The 18,093-nt window shown below is 32.9% G+C and overlaps 2 protein-coding genes across 2 annotated transcripts in view; both read left to right on the top strand.

Annotated features, from left to right (window-relative positions):
• LOC134700236 (uncharacterized) overlaps positions 1-18,093 on the top strand; it is an 89,832-nt gene that overhangs the window by 7,418 nt on the left and 64,321 nt on the right. The gene's annotated exons all lie outside the window — the stretch shown is intronic.
• The window catches only part of LOC134700263 (DNA repair protein RAD50-like), a 37,252-nt gene continuing 28,875 nt past the window's right edge, over positions 9,717-18,093 (top strand). The window contains exons 1-2 of the mRNA XM_063561623.1: positions 9,717-9,730; positions 10,496-10,601. Coding sequence (XP_063417693.1) covers positions 9,717-9,730; positions 10,496-10,601 — 120 coding nt within the window. The remainder of the gene's footprint in view (positions 9,731-10,495; positions 10,602-18,093) is intronic.

The raw sequence follows: 18,093 nt of genomic DNA, 5'->3' as shown, positions 1-18,093 counted from the left end.
GTAAACAGCAAAAATGATCAGCAAAGTAAGATCTACAAATAAGTAAATATGACCAAAATTGTCAATTGACCCCTTAAGGGGTTATTGTCCTTTAATGACAATTTTTCACAATTTGTTCATCATATTTGCTAACTTTAAAAAATCTTCTCCTCTGAAACTACTGAATGGATTTGGATGAAACTTAGCATTATTGTTCCTTAGATTATCCTGCACAAAATTTTTGCTTCGATTTTTGATCCGTCAAAAAACATTGCCGCCGTTACTTAAAAAGAACATAGGGGTCAAATGCAGTTTTTGGCATATATCTCAAAAACGAAAGCATTAAGAGCAAATCTGACATGGGATTAAAATGTTCATTAGGGTAATATCTATCAGCCCTGAAATTTTCAGATGAATCAAACAACCCATAGTTGGGTTGCTGCCACTTAATTGGTAATTTTAAGGAAATTTTGCAGTTTTTGGTCATTATCTTGAATTTTATTATAGATAAAGATAAACTGTAAACAGCAAAAATGATCAGCAAAGTAAGATCTACAAATAAGTTAATATGACCAAAATTGTCAATTGACCCCTTAAGGGGTTATTGTCCTTTAATGACAATTTTTCACAATTTGTTCATCATATTTGCTAACTTTAAAAAATCTTCTCCTCTAAAACTACTAAACCAAATTCAACCAAACTTCAACTGAATGATCAGTAGGGTGTATAAAATAGAGTTAACTTTGTGCTTTATTTTTTATTTCGTCAAAAAACATGGCCGTCATGGCTAAAAATAGAACACAGGGTAAAATGCAGTTTTTGGCTTATATCTCAAAAACGAAAGCATTTAGAGCAAATAAGACAAGAAGTTAAAGTATTTATTAGGTCAAGGTCTACCTGTCCTGAAATTTTCAGCCAAATTGGGTAACTGTTTTTTTCAGGTATAATGCTCCTAAATTGATGATTTTAAAGAAATTTTGCAGTTTTTGGTTATTATCTTGAATATTATTATAGATACAGATAAACTGTTAATAGCAAAACTGTTAATAGCAAAAATGTTAAGCAAAGTAAGATCTACAAATAAGTCAATTTGACCAAAATTGTCAATTGACCCCTTAAGGAGTTATTGCCCTTTAAAGACTTTTTTTCACTATTTGTTCATCATGTTGACTTACTTTAAAAAAATCTTCTCCTTTGAAACTGCTGTATCAATTTCAGCCAAACTTAGGCTAAATGAATTTCAGAGTATCTAGTATAAATTTTAGATTTTATTTCCTTGTATGTCAGAAACATAGCTCCTATGGCTAAAATAGAACATAGGAGAAAATGATTTTTTTTTGCTTTTGAAGAAAATAGGACGATTCAAAGAACATTTAAATAAATTGAAAAGCCAAAATAATCATTGATGAGAGATTTAACCAAAAAAATTAAGGTGAGCGATTCAGGCTCTTGAGAGCCTCTTGTTTGTTGTTGCTTTTATGACAACTTTTATACCAGTCTGAGATATAAATAAACTTGAAACAGCAAATGGTGTCACCTAGACGAGACAGCCGTCATTGTACGCTTCAATATATAAGTTATTGCCACTCAATGAAGATTGCTTTTCTGTTCTAGTCCCCTCCCCTATTAGTTTTGCTGGAAATTATACAATGTAACCCCTGATGTGTACTACGACAACGTTTGTTTTAATGTTTAAAAAAAAAGATTAAATGCAAAGAGAAAAATGATGGAAAAAATGCTAAGATTTACGTCTAAAAATTCAAATGTAAATAATAACGAAATATATAAAGATTGGAAAAAATTTTGAGACTATAATCAACTGAGGACAAATGATTATACATCACTAAATAAAGCTGATTAATTTATTGCTCCTTTGTGTCCAGTGGCAAATATACCATGCATATTCACGACTAGATGCAAAGTGGATCAATCTGAAGCAAATGCTTATAAATTTAGAGTGGCACTTTTTACAATAAGACAGAGCGTTCGCTAGAGGTAAAACGTATGCCGTAACAGAATAGATTTGAACCATAATGATCGAACTCGTAAGTTAAGCTCCCTCTGTTTTCTCCACTATAGACGAATGCCATAAACAAAACGCTATGAATTTACAATCAATAACGGCCACTATAAGTAAATGAGATATGGACTTTTTATAAATAAATTCCTATTGCAGCCAACATCTCCCGGTTCGGGACAGATTATTATTTCAACAAAATACCGTCTGATTATTGATTGGAGATATTTAAGCAACCAAAAGTTTTTTGAATCAAACAAATTTCTAAATTGTAAATTAGGGTATTTTGCTTGGTGTTTTTTTCCCGATCCTATTTTGGACCCCCTGATTTTAAGAGGGCGTATCTAATTAGTTATGCCCGATTAACTTTAAGTAAATTGAACCTCAACTTAAAGACCTACATCGGGTAAATAAGTTAGAGGTACAATAAGTAGACACTAGAAATCCTTTGTGAAATGAGATCGTCCCAGGTATAAATGTATCTTAGATAATTATCTTGCGTTGAATAACAATGAAAAATGCACGAGCAGGTTTGTAAGAATGGTAACTACAAGTACTCTTACAGTGCTTTTCTTTCAAACCAAAACGATGCAAACGGCTAAGTATTTAGTGGTATAATAGTTGTCATAAAAACAACAAAAAATGATAGAAAAAGGTTGACAACAATTTATAAAAAGATTCAACTTATTTTGGGCGTTTCATTTTTTTTATATTGTCTTGCTGATCGGTTTTGTTATATATTTGTTTTCATCTACTATTGTTCTAGCAAAAGTCACAACACATGTTGTTAAAATCAGCCATGCGACTTATTTGAAAAGATTTAGCTGACCTTTCTCTTTTTTTTTAAACGTAATAATATCTTTATTGCATATTTGCTTTCTTGTTGTTTACACATTTCAATCATTCAACTCGTGCGTAGATCGTCGTATAGATAGCGTTAAATCCTCACTGCAAAAAAAGTTAATTCTTCATTAGCTTTATTAAAAAGAATCAAGAAATTCTTGAATCACAATGCACGAATTCTATTTTACAATGCGTATATTCTTTCACATTTGGATTACTGTTGTTCAGTATGGGGAAACTGTAACAAGTTTTTAGTTGACAGTTTACTAAAATTGCAAAAAAGGGCAGCTAGAATTATTTTAAACGAACACGATATTCGTAAACCATCCAGTGAACTATTTAAGGAATCTGGAATTATTCCTGTTACTAAGAGAATATCGTACCACAAATCATTATTAATGTATAAATCAAAACACCAACTGGCACCAAAATATTTATCAAATCTTATTGTGCCTACAAGTAGTAAACAATCGTACAATACTCGACTTTCATCATCGGATAATTTTATTGTCCCTAAATCAAATACAGAATTATACAAATCAAGTTTTTCTTTTAGTGGTCCAAAAGTGTGGAATTCATTGTCCAGTGAAATTAAAAAATTAAAAAGTATATCTGCATTTAAAAACTCTTACAAGTCATTTTATTTTGAAAAGTGTTAAATTTTAAGTTAAGCCACAATGTATACCATATAGGTGTTGTTGTTGTTGTTATATTACTTTCTATACGTCTATTCTTTACATGTGTGTACTAGTAGATTAATTATGTTTTATTTATATTGTTAACATTGTATGTATATATAGAGAGCCTTATTGAAAATTGGTTTAATCCAAATAAGTTACTCTCTTTAAATAAAGCTATTATTATTATTATTATTATTATTATTATTACTGCACCAGGCATCGGATATACATTCCTATTATTTTTTGATCGGACAAAGCTGCGTATTTATATATAAAATAAGCCAAAACGAACGCACCCATTTAGCAAGGGTATTACTGTGGGACGGGAGAGGTCCAGAGATGTCAATATTTCTATACCCAAGCGAACCATTTGGTTTTGAATAAAAGGAGATAAAGGTATACATTAATTCGACAGCAACCCAAAGTCACAGATACATACAAATATTTAGAGTCAACATTCGGTCTTTTTTATAGAAAGATGCGTATACAGAATAATAAGCTCAAAACCGACCCATGACTAAATAATAGTTATACGGAGTTAATGCAATAATATTTACCGTCAAATATTTTAAATCCGAAAAGGCACATTTGATTAAATATTATTTACCGTCAAAGATATCCAAACAATCACAAGTGTTTGGTTGAAAAAAATCACCTGCTATAGTTTAATTTTGATCGGTGAAAATTTAAGAAGTTGTAATATAAACCAGTAAAAGAAAAACACTTCACTGTATAAAATAACGGTAAAAAAAAATAATGATAATGAATGACGACCAGCGGCAAATAATATTAATATTCAGGACGATAACATGTAAATATAATAAGAAAATTAACCCCGTTTTTTACTAGACTGACAAGCTGAGTCGTTTTTTTTATCGTGTGAGTTCACAAGATATTAGTTCGCAGGAAGAAAAGTCACCCGACCCGGACACATTTCCGACTCTGAGCCGGCCAGTCTGTGCTCTTACTCTATGATGCCACGTGTTTAGCGTTGAAATATAATACCAATTTAATTAACTTCTTTGTTTGACCCGTTCGAGATTCGAACAAATGACTCCAGCTCTCGAGGCGAACACCCCACACGAGACCAACCAGGAGAGCGGTAGTGATCAGTAGTACAGAATATCATACCAAAAACAAAAGTACAATACACACTACAGTTTCACAGAATTTTCAGGGATATTAAAGCGAGCTAAAAGTATCTAACCTTAATTGGATGCGTTAAATGATATTGTAAACTACACGTAAACATGGATGATCGACTTAAGGGTAGATTTTATGGATCAACGTTCTCGGCATAAAAAAAACTCTTGCACCTGTTATTTGAGTGGTCCGCCGGATTATTGCCTGCTGTTTCAAGTCTTAATTTCTGTCCTTATTCAATATACCCTCATTTTCCAGTGGTATTTTAAAGTTTCACGTCCAACCTCTCTGTCGACCTCCTATTGTACGACATACCTATTGTATTTAAAATTTATGTGTTATAGTCATGAACATGCATGAAATATTTGCCACTGGACGTAAAGCAAACAACAATCAATTGATTTCTCTGTACTAGTACTTAGCACACAAAGAAAAGATCTTGTAAAATGCTATAATTTACAATTTCCATTTTAATTTTTATGGTTTTTTTTTTTTTTTTTTTGGGGGGGGGGTCAGTTTTCTCTTCAGTTTATCACATAACTGACTGCCTATTAAAAAGTATAAACGTTTTTCCAGGTGTTTCTGCTTCATTCAGACATGAAAAGGGAATAACGGATGACTAAATTAACGAGTTTGTTTTCATATAATACATTGAACTTGCGATTATATCTCAACTCACACGTTTTGATCGGGACAGTGAAACCTAGTTTAATACGGTTTTATTTACTGAAGTTTGCATGCAACTATATATAGTTTTTATTTAAAAAAACCACAAATAAAGCAAGATCTAGTAATTAATTGGACTGAATAGATAAAACTAATTATTTTGCATTCGCATGTAACGTTATGTAGGAAAATTACCAAATTAGAAAAAAAGGAACATTTACCGGATGAATATTGTTGGAAGAGTTTACTTACTGTTTTCTAAGGTCTGATCTTTACGAATCTATTTCATGATTACTGACAGATCAAAATTATCAAGAATATATAGCAAGAAGTTGTTGGCCAGAATATTCATTGGTCAGTAATAAATGAGGTCTGTATGGGTTTTTAATTGCCTCATTTACTTAATAAGTAATCGTTATTTTAAAAAGTTGGCTAAAAAAATATATATTTACCCCCCTTATTTGGTAAAACTATCATTTGGTGTTATTTTAATGCTAAACTAAATATGATAAATATTATTTATATGATGTAATGCCATTAAATCGGTCCGTTTTCATTGCAATTTGGTAACTGTTAATTGTATATATCAGTGGGCGTATGACATTTGCGCCGATTTTGAAAATTTTCATTCTTTCATTTGCGCCGATTTCATTTTTAGCTCACCTGGCCCAAAGGGCCAAGTGAGCTTTTCTCATCACTTGGCGTCCGGCGTCCGTCGTCCGTCGTCCGTCGTCCGTCGTCGTCCGGCGTTAGCTTTTACAAAAATCTTCTCCTCTGAAACTACTGGGCCAAATCAAACCAAACTTGGCCACAAACATCATTGGGGTATCTAGTTTAAAAAATGTGTGGCGTGACCCGGTCATCCAACCAAGATGGCCGCCACGGCTAAAAATAGAACATAGGGGTAAAATGCAGTTTTTGGCTTATAACTCAAAAACCAAAGCATTTAGAGGAAATCTGACATGGGGTAAAAATGTTTATCAGGTCATGATCTATCTGCCCTGAAATTTTCAGATGAATCGGTTAACCTGTTGTTGGGTTGCTGCCCCTAAATTGGTAATTATGAGGAAATTTTGCTGTTTTTGGTTATTATCTTGAATATTATTATAGATAGAGATAAACTGTAAACAGTAATAATGTTCAGCAAAGTTAGATTTACAAATAAGTCAACATGACCGAAATGGTCAGTTGACCCCTTTAGGAGTTATTGCCCTTTATAGTCAATTTTTAACCATTTTTCATAAATCTAAGTAATCTTTTACAAAAATCTTCTCCTCTGAAACTGCTGAGCCAAATTAATCCAAACTTGGCCACAATCATCTTTGGGGTATCTAGTTTAAAAAATGTGTGGCGTGACCCGGTCAACCAACCAAGATGGCCGCCAAGGCTAAAAATAGAACATAGGGGTAAAATGCAGTTTTTGGCTTATAACTCAAAAACCAAAGCATTTTGAGGAAATTTGACAGGGATAAAAATGTTTATCAGGTCAATATCTATCTGCCCTGAAATTTTCAGATGAATTGGACAATCGGTTGTTGGCTTGCTGCCCTCCAATTGGTAATTTTTAAAGAAATTTTGCCGTTTTTGGTTATTATCTTGATTACTATTATAGATAGAGATAAACTGTAAACAGCAATAATGTTCAGCAAAGTAAGATCTACAAATAAGTCAACATGACCTAAATGGTCAATTGACCCCTTAAGGAGTTATTGCCCTTTATAGTCAATTTTTAACAATTTTCATTAATTCGGTAAATTTATGTAAATTTTTACCAAATATTTTTCTCTGTTACTAATGGGCAAGGTTCATTATAGATATAATTGTAAGAAGCAAGAACGTTCAGTAAAGTAAGAACTTCAAACACATCACCATCACCAAAATACAATTTTGTCATGAATCCATTTGTGTCTTTTGTTTAATATGCACATAGACCAAGGTGAGCGACACAGGCTCTTTAGAGCCTCTAGTTGTCTTAATTTACAGTCCTTTACAATTATTTTGCTTCATTATACAGTTGAAACAAGTAACCTTGAAGACGTTAGATGGTTGTATAACCAGGAGAAATGCTGCTGGAGAGAAGAAAAGTATCAGCTCCAAATGTGCAGAAATTGATAAGGAGGTAATAAATTGCATAACATGAATTTATTTGCTCTACATGTGCTGAAATTGATAAAAAAGTAATAAAGTTCATACTTGGAATTTATCTGTTTTAAATGCGCTTCATACCAGAAATTAATCTTATTAAAAAGCAATAATTCTGTTACACCAGGCTTATAGGCAGTATGTCTATAAGATTTAACTTAGTCCTGGGTCTCTTCTATAGTTACAATGGTGTGTGTCATGACCTTGACCATGACTACCTTAGAGCTTTACTCCTAGAGGGTGTTTGACTACCATTGATATACTTGTCTGTTTAATTCTGCGTCTTGATCTACAAAAGTCTCTGGGTGAGGGTGACCTTTCTGTTTGTTGTATTCCAGGATTGAGTATATAGGGGTCTCCAGAAAAGTTACTTTACAGCCAGGATATTTTTTAATGATGCTTATTATCTGGTTAAAATATTCTATTATGTGGTCGATGATTTCGTCGCCAGTTTGTGATGTAATTGAAATATATTTTCCTTGTTTTGAGGTGAGGTCACAAGTACCGAGCCATACATAGAGCCAAATGTTACCAAGAGTTTTAACTTTTTCTGCAATGATATTTTCCAAGTATTGGACTCGTTTCTAGACTTTTTCAGAAGATTTACTCCACCATATAATTTCCCTTTCGGACTGGTGAGTTTCCTTACCCTGCAGCCAGCGCCCCTTGCTATCTGTGAGGACTACCGGGGTATGGGTTTTTACGTTACCGTAAGGCAGCCTGTATTTTGCCAGAAATTTTGTGAGACGATTTAATGACATGAATTTCCTTTGTTATATTTATCAGAAAATGCAAAAGTATTTACAGATTGGAAAATAAAAATATATATACAGTTCTACCTGTCAGCCAAATAGTGTTGTACCAGGATGGTTATGTTGTTGTTGTACCTCGTGTTGTACAGACCACGGTTTACTAAGATGGCGGCTACCGGCGGGAAAACATTTTACATTTGAATCGCAATTTCTTAGAAAGTCACTATTTAGAAATAATATGTCAATTAAAACGATAAGACAAGATTATGTACACTAAAGTTAATTAAATAAGCCCATAAAAATACGAAATGCAATATATAAAAGGATAAAAGTCTTTCTTTCAGCGCTCCTCAGAATTTCACACGTCCATTCATCCACACATGCGCAGTTTCCATATTTTTAAAAGTAACAGCTGATAGCCTTTTCTATATTTTTGATAACATTTGTCCCAAAAGTAGTACACTACTGTAAAAATCTTCTTGAGATAAAACAGGTAGCATTTTTTGTGATGTGTATTTATCATCTCTAAGAAATGTACTTCATAATACATGTAACTATTCACAAGCCATCCAAATGTAGTTTCTATACAAAATGTTTTCTCAATATATTCTATGACTAGAATAAACAGTATCCTCCAATTAAATATGATTTAAAGCATGTTCTCCAGATGTTTGTTCCTATATTGCAATCGTGCCAATAATGAGTTTTTAACCTGATTTTTGTGACAAAAATGTAGGTTATTGTTTTGGGGATGTATGGCGGTCTGGCGGCCGGGCAGTCGGGCGGGCGTCAATCAAATGTTGTCTGTGCATTAACTCAAGAACCATTCAACCAAAGCTTTTAAGATTTTAATATGTTGTTACTGACAACTAAATGAAGGTCAAGTTCAATAATGGCGAATTTTACTTTTACCGTTCAGGAGTTATGGTTCTTGAAAGATTGAAAAATGGTGTTTCCAGTTGTGTCCGTGCATTTTCTCATTAACCATTCAACCTAAGCTTTTGAAATTTTTAAATGTTGTTACTAATGACAAAATAGAGGTCAATTTCAATAATGGCGATTATGACTTTTTTCCGGTTAGGAGTTATGGTTCTTGAAAGATCGAAAAATGGCGTATCCATTCACGTTGTTGCATTTAATCATGAACCATTCAATCTAAGCTTTTCAAATTTTAATATGTTGATACTGATGACAAAATGGAGGTCAAATTTGATATTTCCTCTTGTTGTATAATGTATTTATTCCACTTCTGTTTATATTTCAGATGATTTCAGCATTAGGTGTATCTAAGCCTGTATTAGAGAATGTTATTTTCTGCCACCAGGAGTAAAGCTAATTGGTAAGGGTTACAGATCAATTTGCAGTACACTTATACAGGTGTTAACTAATCAAATTAAATGGTACCAATTTTACTGCACCAGATGTTCATTTAACTAAGTAGTATTCATACAACAGACCAATTCTATTTTAATTTTATGAAAAGCTTTTTAAAAAATGGGGAAGTTGGGGTATGAATAAATTTGTAAGTGTTCAGCGGAACTCAGTGCCTTGCGTACTTTATGAGTCTAAAGAATGTTTTAAAAACTTTAACTGCAGACTGTATGTCATGTTAGCTAAAAGAAAAACCAAGTCCATTTAAAAGTAATATACCGAAAAACAGGAAATAATCTTTACAAAATTCCCTTCTAGATACTGTGGATTCATTTATTTTCATGGGAACCAATTTTCGTGGTTTGAGGAAAACTTACATATTTGTGGATATTTAATTTCGTGGTTTTGGCAAAGTCTACACTCATTCCTTTACAAAATTTGTATTTTGTTGAACATTTCAATTCATTGTTCTCCTGTACCCACGAAATCCACGAAAATTGGTATCCAACGAATATTAATGAATCCACAGTACTAGCTTTTGATCAAGCTTCTGTCCAATTTTGGTACAAATCCAGTATAGTTTAAGAAAACTATTATATGAATGTAGGATTGCTATGTTTCACAACAACAACTATTTACAACCAGGACAAAAATGATTTAAAAGTAATATATAGATCACTGCACAGCCTTTATCAATACCGTTACCACAGATAACACATGAAAGGTTGACAAAAATTAAATGTGGCACATTGGATAAGATCCAACAGACGACCTAAAAATAAAAAATAAGTCAATGATACGAATGATAGTTCAATCCAGAGCATTGCTTGTATTGGAAGATTTTTATTGTAAAATAACTATTATTAAAATTAAATACTGCAGTGCTATTTGTATCATTTCAGGCCTTTAAGTGAAGGTAAACAGTTAAAAGACAAGTTTGATGATATTTTTGCCTCAACGAGATATGTTAAAGCTCTGGAAACAATCAGGAAACTCAAAATGACTCAGGTGTGTTTTATTAAGTTGTAAAAAATGGCCTTGGTGGCCAAGTAGTCTAAGTATCTACTACTGTAATTACTAGCCAGTCAACACTGAGGTTGTTAGTTAGAACCCTGCTTGTGCAAGGGCTTCCGATTCTAATCTTAATTGACTAGGATTTTCAGTTTTCCTATCCAAAGTCTTTGGTTTTCCCTGGGCACTCCGGTATCCTCCTGCAATAAAAACTGGCCACCAAGAAATAGCCTAAATAAAGTGCTTAAAAGTGGCATTAAAACTCCAAAAATTAAAAAAAGGAATACAAGTTATAAAGGAAATTACTGGTGACAAGTCATGCCATGGATCAAATTGACATTGTTTATGTTACTTGGAAATTGATAGAAAATATGTGTGTAACTTTCACACAAAAAGCATTCTTTTAGGCTGGTAAATGTATTGTTTTTCCTGTCTGTCTGTGTGTCCATCACAAAAGTCTGTCAAAACACAATCATCTATTAAATAGAAAAGAAAGGATAAGGGATATCCATCCATGAAAGAAAATCAGTACATGCATTACAAAAAAAAAGCAAAAATAGTATTTAACATTAGTTGATTTTTTACAGGTAAATTACAGGTGAAATGAATAAGAAGATGTGGTATGAGTGCCAATGAGACAACTCTCCATCCCAGTAATGTTATTTCATTTATCATTAAAGACCTCTTCCATTAACCAGTTGTACATATGTTATGAATTGTCAATCATAACATGTATAATTATAACTCTTGTCTCCTGCTTAAAATTAAGAAGTAAAAACCGAAGTTAAAAGCACTTTGTTTATTCTAAAATGACGAATTAAAAATATATGTACAGCATTCAAATCCATAAACACGGAATACATTCAAATCATAAATCTGTTCTTGTCAAGTATGTATAGGCAACACATCTAATATATTCCTTTCTTTTGATTTCGTCTCTTCTACATGCATATTTGGAGTAATTGTCGATAGCGAAGGACATCTTTTCTTTGTCTGTCATACGTAATGGTGGGGGCATTTCTAGAGTTCACATTTTCTCACAAGGAAGCTATTAAACCTAGAGTTCCAAATGGTGAAGTTGAATTCATCCCTTCGTTAATTTTATGGACTCCATCACAAATTGGTTGGTGTTATGGAATGTGTACTTGTACGTTGTCTAAGAATGTACATGCCATTTGTCTTCAGAAGGAGAGGAGCGTCAGATAACGTCAAACGTATAGCAGTCATCGATTTCATTAAGGGAAAGGAATGGTAACCCAAAACATTGGGATAGCCATTTACCAATTGCAATGTCACTTGATTTGTTTTTATACTCTGTGCTCAGTCTGTAACAGTATGACATTACCTGTAACCAGGGCTTTCAAATTTTTTCTGAGCCAGCCGGACATTATATATCTGAGCCGAATTTTAATCCCCAAGACTAAGTCACAAAAGGCAATAATGGTAATCAGATGGCCATCCCAATGGCAATGATTGACATTAGATTAAAACGATATTAAACTTTACTTTGATATGAATTTGATGTTCTAACATAAACTGTTAAAATTGGCATTGAATCATTCAAAGTGTGCACATCAGCGTGCTCATATCTGCATTAGACTCTTTAATTGTGCAAAATGACGTTGTCTAGAACTTTATTTTCGTTTTTAAAGTCACATTTTTCAAAACCGGATGTTGACTTGACAATGGTAAAACATGGACCATAAACGGATACGTAAAATCCGTGTACGTTTACATAGCACGATTGAGCGAAGAAGCTCTTTCCACGTTATTTCTTCAACAAAATACTTGAAATGAACGTTAGGTACAGGGTCCGTGTAACACTTATCAATTCAAAGTTTTAAATAGTTTTGAAATTTTAGATATTTGGAATTTTGATCAAAGTTTTAAAATATCAAAATTTCAAATTGTGTTAAAGTTTTGAAATTTTGATATTTTAACCAAGTTATTAAAATATCAAAATTCTAAATATCGTTTATAAATTTGATAGTTTAGAAATTTGACCAAACTTTTAAAATACTAAACCTAACGCGCAATTTTGATTATTTCACTTTTTGAAAGTTTGATTTTTTAAATGTTTGCTTAAAATATCAAATAGAAAAGGGGCAATAAGAGGGATACCTGAAAAAGCGAAACGAAATAAAAGCGGAACGAAACGAAACAATATGAATTAAAAACATACTGATACTTAAAAGTTTATGTATGAACTGAAACGGACAGTTGAAAGCGGTGAAAAATTGGATGACAAAATTAATATTTCTTAAGCACAGTGTACAAGCGGACAGTGACACAAAACGGAAGTTGCTGATCTGTCCGACGGCGATCGGCTCGTTGTTTTTCAAAAAAATATAGAATATCAACACAAAGTGTCCCATAATGGATTGTTCAGCAGCTCAAGGTAAGTGAATAACTACAATGATGTATTTTTGACCATTTAAAGCTTATTTTATGCTTTTAGCATCAACCGTCTTTTTAAAATAACTCCTGATCATGAAGAGGGGTCAAAATTTTGCGATTTTTCGAGTCATAAATCTTAACAAAACTCCGAAAATTCAAACATTTTCAAGATTTTTAATCGATACATAGTTGAATAATCATATTCCGCATACACACACAAAAGTTTGGTTCATTTTTTTTTATTATATTGTCACAATTGAATCTTTTCTATTCAAAGTGTACTGTCCGCCTCGTTGCCACCGTATGTTTTCATACTGTCCGATTCGTTGGTCATATTCATGATCGATATCTTAAGCAAAAGTAAGATTGAAACATGCAATTTATCCACATTCATGACCGATTTCCTAGGAAATATCAACATTTATAAAATGTTACTGATTATTACATATAAAAAGCATTGTTAAAGCATGCACATGAAAATTTAATATACGTTTCTCTAGATAGATATAGGAAGATGTGGTGTGAGTGCCAATGAGACAACTCTCCATCCAAATAACAATTTAAAAATTAAACCATAATAGGTTAAAGTACGGCCTTCAACACGGAGCCTTGGCTCACACCGAACAACAAGCTATAAAGGGCCCCAAAATTACTAGTGTAAAACCATTCAAACGGGAAAACCAACGGTCTAATCTATATAAACAAAACGAGAAACGAGAAACACGTATATATTACATAAACAAACGACAACTACTGTCTAGTTTGTTTTAGGAAAATGGGGCACGTAGGTGATTTTTATGGTATATTTATTCATACATTCATGTGGAACATTGTTATTTTTATCACTTAAAAACATAAATAGGGGTAATAACTTTTCATGAAAAATACAACCATGCAACAAAAGTTATTTCTAGGCCTTTTATAGCTGACTATGCGGTATGGGCTTTGCTCATTGTTGAAGGCCGTACGGTGACCTATAGTTGTTCATTTCTGTGTCATTTAATTTGTTCTCTTGTTTAGAGTTGTCTCATTGGCAATTACACCAAATCTTCTTTTTTATATTTATAAACGTTTGACGCAGAAAATCAAAACAATAGTTTTTTACACCCAGTTTGCGTCTTATTTCACCAATAATCAAACAAATCTCATGGCTGGGAATTCAAGTAAAAAAGAATCAATTGAAAAGTTACGGTGTACTTGAATGGTCCATGAGTTTGTTTTCCTATTGCCTTAGTAGAGGTAAGAATACTTATATACACACACCAGACTCAAGCTAGCGACCAATCCTAGCGACCAATCAAGCTAGCGACCAATTCTAGCGACCAATAAAGAACACAATGAGTATCAACTTGTCAAAGAATCATAATGTGGTACATGAGAAAACCACAAAACAAAATAATGAAACAACGTTTTGTTAAAAATAAAATCTGGCTACCAATACGGTTTATATTGTTTTTAACCTTTAAATAACTAAAGATATCCATCATATCAAGTCAGAAGTCGTCAATATAAATCAGTAAAGGGAGAACGTCCGAGAAAATCGTAAAAAGTCAAAATATCGTAATACAATAGAAAAACAAAGGAGATAGGGTATTTTTCATCAGCAAATGCACAGCGCAAAATACACAAAAAGCAAAAGAACAATCTTCTTTAGCGAACGATTTTTCTTCCCCTACATAAACACATACTTTAGTCATTATATATGTATTTATAGACTGGAAAGTGCGCTCCTCTACGTATTCAACTCTATCGAGAAGGGAACTAGTTGAGAAAAAATGTAAACTATATTTTGAGGTCTTCTTTACGTTTTCTCGGTTTTCCAAACTCTTAACCGAGATCGTAAACAAAAATCAAGGATTGCAAATAAATACAAAAAACGGAGCGTATATTCATTCCCCAATCACATAATAATTATATACAAGTTATTTACGGATACGAAATGAGAATAAAAAGTAAACGAATTGAATTGGAAAAAAAACAGTGTTTGTCTATAACATGTATAACGATTTGCTCGTACAATTATTTTCCATATTCAGAGAACAGTAAATAATTTTTAAAAGAACATATTTTAATAAACATGTGTACCTTGTTGACTTGATCTGACTACAACGTCGTCTTAGATTCAATATAATAGAGTATAAATGGATGGATACACGGACAAACGAACAAACGAACAAACCTACAGGTCAGATAACATTATGGTCTTTACTATTGCATAGAATAACTCTTTAATGTAAGTTGACATCAAACTCGTTCCTGTATACAATGTATAAGCTTTCAAATAAACGAAATAAGAAATATATTATGTTCGAAAGAATTACTATATACTGGCTTTCTATACATTCGGCATCCTCAAATGGTCCGAGTACACAGTTATCGTCCTTTGATTTTTCGTTGTCCACGAATATAGTCCTGGACAGTGAGTTACTTGCCATTTTTTTATACGGACCCCTTCCAAATTTATTTCTTCATGTTTTATGCCTCAAATAGCCAGTAGGGGGATTAAAGCACAGTGTAAAAAAAAATGGGTTATGAATTTTAAAATAAAGTAGTGATTTGGTCCGGTTAATAAGAAAGGTTAAAAAATAGCACATCGGAAGCTTTCTAAAGATTTCAGGACCCCCCTTAACACACAATTAACTATATTTGGAATTTGCCTTAATATTGGATATTATTGAGAAAGTTTAGGTGGGATTCAATTCCAAGAAGGTTTTAACCCTCAAAAAATCATTTCAGTGGGCTCTGCTTTGATTTATTAACTTTCATTTGAGCCATGTCCGGTGGCGAACTTTGCCGTAGGGAGCTGTACAGAAAGACTGAAAAATGAGCCCATACCCATAACTGTATAGGTACCTCAGACTTTGGATGGCCAGTGAAGTCTTCAGGTGCACTTTCCCACCCAGGGATTGATACGAGTTGAAGATATGGATAATAGCTTTTAATCTAACCACCTGCGGTCAAGAACTTTGCCGTAGGAGGATGGGAATAAAGCGACTGCTGCCACCACCCGTAATGGACCGAAATGAGAAATTGAGTATGTTGTTGTCAGCTTCCGGTGCACTTTCCCACCTGGGCATTTTCGTGAATAAAAGGGTCTGGGACAAGCTTTCAATCCCATTAGGTGTGGAAAAAAACTTTGCCGTAGGGAGCTGTACAGAAAGACTGAAAAATGAGCCCATACCCATAACTGTATAGGTACCTCAGACTTTGGATGGCCAGTGAAGTCTTCAGGTGCACTTTCCCACCCAGGGATTGATACGAGTTGAAGATATGGATAATAGCTTTTAATCTAACCACCTGCGGTCAAGAACTTTGCCGTAGGAGGATGGGAATAAAGCGACTGCGGCCACCGAATATGTTCTTGTCAGCTTCCGGTGCACTTTCTGTAAGGGATGTGTCTTATAACACCATTTAAATGAAAGTAAATAAAAGGTTGATGCCTCTTATGATATAAATCGAAAAACAATTGATAGTATGCCTTTAGTGAAATGATTTACACTGAATCATCAATAAATTGAAGGTTGATTAAGCACAGAAAAAGAGTGAATTTTACAATGGCATGATAGTAATAGTTAAAGGAATTCAAATTAAGAGATGTACATGTAGGAAATCCTTTTTGCCGACAAACTGACGTTATCATATATCTTCGCCCTCAAATATAAACCATTACGTACATTGGATATTCGTCTTAACAACGTATGACATGTATATTTTTATTAACATAAATATAATCTGAGATGTTCATTTAAAAGATGATATTATGACAAAAAGTTAAAAAACAGCAACGTCGCTCTAGTAAGACTAGAAAATATGATTTGAAAAGTTATGGAAAGCCAAACCTAAATATATTTTTGATTGACTACATATTAATTCTTGATCTTCCTTATCTCTCAATCTTCCTAAAATTATCCATAAAGTTAATTGATATATAGATATAAATGATATCAAAAGGAATTTGTGTACACATGTTGTCTTCTATATTTCGGGAGGACTCAAAGTGCTAATTTGATATTCAAAGTATATAGCGAAAATCTAACACAGACCGCTGGAGTGAGACCTGCTGGGCTTTTACTATACATAACCATATTGTTAATCTTGCCTATTTCGTATATGCATAGTTGCTATCAAACGGATTTCCAAGACAATACCATTTTCGATATGTACGGAGGGCTTAATATGTTACTTTTCAAATTGAAATCGTAAACATACAGATAGATGGGTACAAGGCGTTGGCCAAATCTTCCTGATCTATCAATCTTCCTAATATTACACATAGAGTTGGTTAATATAAATATATACATGATTTAACACGGAATTTGAATATACTTCTCGTTCTATAATTATGAAGGGCTCAAAGTGCCAGTTCGATATTCAAAATATATAGTGAAAATCTACCGGAGACCACTGAAAAAACAGTGTGACCCTATATCCGTACAATTTGATAATCTTGTCTATTTTTTGTTGATATACAGATGCTATGAAAAGGATTTCTAAGAGAAATATCATTTTCGATGTATACGGAGGGCTTACAGTGTCACTTTTCAAATAACAACCGTAAAAAATAAGATAGAAGGGCACAGGGCGTATGCTAGATCTCCCTGATTTATCAATCTTCCTAAAATTCATACACAAAGCTTGTTAGTATATAGATATTTATGATATAAAAAAGAAATTGGTAACACTTTTCGTCTTCTTTATTTTTTGAGGTTTTATAGAAAACAAGAAGTTTACCCAAATTCATTTCAGTCTTGTTTTATCTTTATGAGAACTAATTATCTGCATAGTGTTGGGAAGATTGAGAGATCAGGGATCTTATTATCGCCTTATGCCTTTCATCTAAATTTTTGACAGTTTTAAGATAAAAAGTGACAATTTAAGCCCTCCGTAGATACTACAGATGACATCATTCTTGAAATTCATTTTGATTGCATCTTTATATATACATACTACATTTTGTACTAGTAGTAGAATTTTTGGAACATTGAAAGACCAGTTGTGTCTCACTGTCATTTAAGAGGTCTCCAGTAGGTTTTAGCTTAAAATGTCTTTTATGTTCGTCTTTTATAAACTATTTCTAAATGTTTCTAGCGTG

Source organism: Mytilus trossulus, unplaced genomic scaffold (genome assembly GCF_036588685.1).
Source record: "Mytilus trossulus isolate FHL-02 unplaced genomic scaffold, PNRI_Mtr1.1.1.hap1 h1tg000128l__unscaffolded, whole genome shotgun sequence".
NCBI lineage: Eukaryota > Metazoa > Mollusca > Bivalvia > Mytilida > Mytilidae > Mytilus > Mytilus trossulus.
Note: the sequence above shows the minus strand (reverse complement) of the source record. Positions and strands in the feature narration are given on the sequence as shown.